The 2317-nt window shown below is 40.5% G+C and overlaps 1 protein-coding gene across 1 annotated transcript in view; it reads left to right on the plus strand.

The window, feature by feature from the left end:
* The window catches only part of klhdc3 (kelch domain containing 3), a 28795-nt gene that overhangs the window by 6899 nt on the left and 19579 nt on the right, over nt 1–2317 (plus strand). Inside the window, exons 6-7 of the mRNA XM_010789485.1 lie at nt 892–1105; nt 1460–1546. Coding sequence (XP_010787787.1) covers nt 892–1105; nt 1460–1546 — 301 coding nt within the window. The remainder of the gene's footprint in view (nt 1–891; nt 1106–1459; nt 1547–2317) is intronic.

Here is a 2317-nt window from a genome sequence, read left to right on the forward strand (position 1 = left end):
AGTTGTAGCATATTTGAGACTTTTAAACTTTAATTACAGCTGAAAGTCTGTGTTTCCCAGCGACAGCCCCAAAACATCACTGCTCTAGAGGAGATCTGCATGGAGGAATGGGCCAAAATACTAGCAACAGTGTGTGAAAACCTTGTGAAGACTTACAGAAAACGTTTGACCTCTGTCATTGCCAACAAAGTGTATACAACAAAGTATTGAGATTAACTTTTGTTATTGACCAAATAGTTATTTTCCACCATAATTTGCAAATAAAGTCTTTAAAAATCAGACAATGTGATTTTCTGGATTTTTTTTCTCATTTTGTCTCTTATAGTTGAGGTATACCTAGGATGAAAATGACAGGCCTCTCATCTTTTTAAGTGGGAGAACTTGCACAATTGGTGGCTGACTAAATATTTTTTTGCCCCACTGTAAGTGCTTTGTTAGTCACTTTATTGCTCGAAGTGAAGTCGAGCAGCTCCATACATTGCAAAGATGTTTCACCATTGAATGTTTGTTTTTTATTTATAGTTCTCCCTGACAGTGTCAATCCAATTTCTATTCTGAGATTGGTTGCCACTGAAATGAATACAATGTACCAAATATTGTACATTATCTTTCAAAGGCTGGTGGTTCCTAAAAAGGAATTTGGTTGTTAATGTAGATTTAAGGTTGTCCACTAGAAACATCATCTCGGTGTGTAGATGTAGCTTTACACCCAGGGTTATGATGAGCATTTCAAGAGCCATTGAGTTTTGATCTTAAGCTAATTCAGGATGTTGAAGGTCAGGTTAAGCAAGCAAATATGTAGTTAGCATTCCTGGGTACACTGCTTTATGTTCCGTCTCTCTACTTAAATTGAAACATTCACGGCATCATCTCTCTTTCCTATCTTAACAGGGCACTCCGGCACGCTGGAGGGACTTCCACTCAGCCACCATCATCGGGACAAAGATGTTTGTGTTCGGAGGGCGAGCAGACCGCTTCGGTCCCTTCCACTCCAACAACGAGATCTACTGCAACAAGATCAAAGTGTTCGACACGGAGACCAACTGCTGGCTGAGCACCACCTCAATACTGCCGCTGCCAGACGGACGCAGGAGTCATTCAGCCTGTAAGACGCAAACAAGAAAGCAATTATATAAACCCATTTGTGACGATTCATTTAAAAGTGAAAAGTGAAAAATGAAAAATGAAATATCCTGCAATTTTTCAGTGTGACCTTTCCCTGTTTGTTCTCAAGCATGATTTGTTATTTTATGATTTGCTATTTTATGGTTTGCGTAGTGACAGTATACATAGTTCATTATCATTTTAATTAGCTCAAGATTGCATTTTGTCTTTGTCTGACTAAACAAATCAAAGCTAATGTGGCTGTTTCATATGATGGGATTTACTGTGCTGCAAATGCCCTGCATGACAGACGATGAACAAATGGTAATTGTTTTGTTTTCCTTTCTGTGTTTAGTTTCCTACAATGGGGAGCTGTATATTTTTGGCGGATACAATGCTCGTCTGGACCGGCACTTCAACGACCTCTGGAAATTCAATCCAGGTGATTCACCTTTTTGACGTCAGATAGGAAACACGTGTCTGCTGCTGTCGAGCCCTGCTGTATATTGTATCATTCCTGGGAGCGCTTCTTTGCAAAGTGCATGATTATGTTGTTTTTGATCTACCTGTATCGATTACTGTCTCTCTGTAGAGCTAGCTTATGTTGACCCACTTTTAGACCCTCCAGAAAAACGCGGGCAAAAATCCTTGATTATGCGATTAAACATGCGGGGTTTTTATGTGATTTTATGCGGTGAAATTGCGGGAAGTTGCGAAATATGCGGAAATATGCTAAATATGCCGGGGAAAATAATAACTATTTTTTTAAATATTGGGCTGTCTTATTTATTCTCTCTCACACACAACCTGCCACTAACGTTAAACCCCTTTACTATTCAATTAAACACATTCAATGTTTATTTATTGTAAAAGCAATTGGGCTATTTTAATCTCCCCCCCCCCCCCCCCACACACACACAGCCACACACAACACACACCACACACACACCACGACACACCACACACATCACACACACACCACACACACACAGCACACAACACACACACACACACACACACACAGACACACACACACACAACACACACACACACAAAACACACACACAACCACACACACACACAACACACACACCACACACAACACCAGCACCACACACACACACACACACCTTCTTCCGCCTCATTCTGTTTTCCATTTACTCCTTTCGTTATCTGACCAGCTTCATCTTTTGGGCTAACTAAAACTTCCGTT

The sequence above is a fragment of the Notothenia coriiceps genome, unplaced genomic scaffold (genome assembly GCF_000735185.1).
Source record: "Notothenia coriiceps isolate Sejong01 unplaced genomic scaffold, NC01 NC01_scaffold00032942, whole genome shotgun sequence".
Lineage (NCBI taxonomy): Eukaryota > Metazoa > Chordata > Actinopteri > Perciformes > Nototheniidae > Notothenia > Notothenia coriiceps.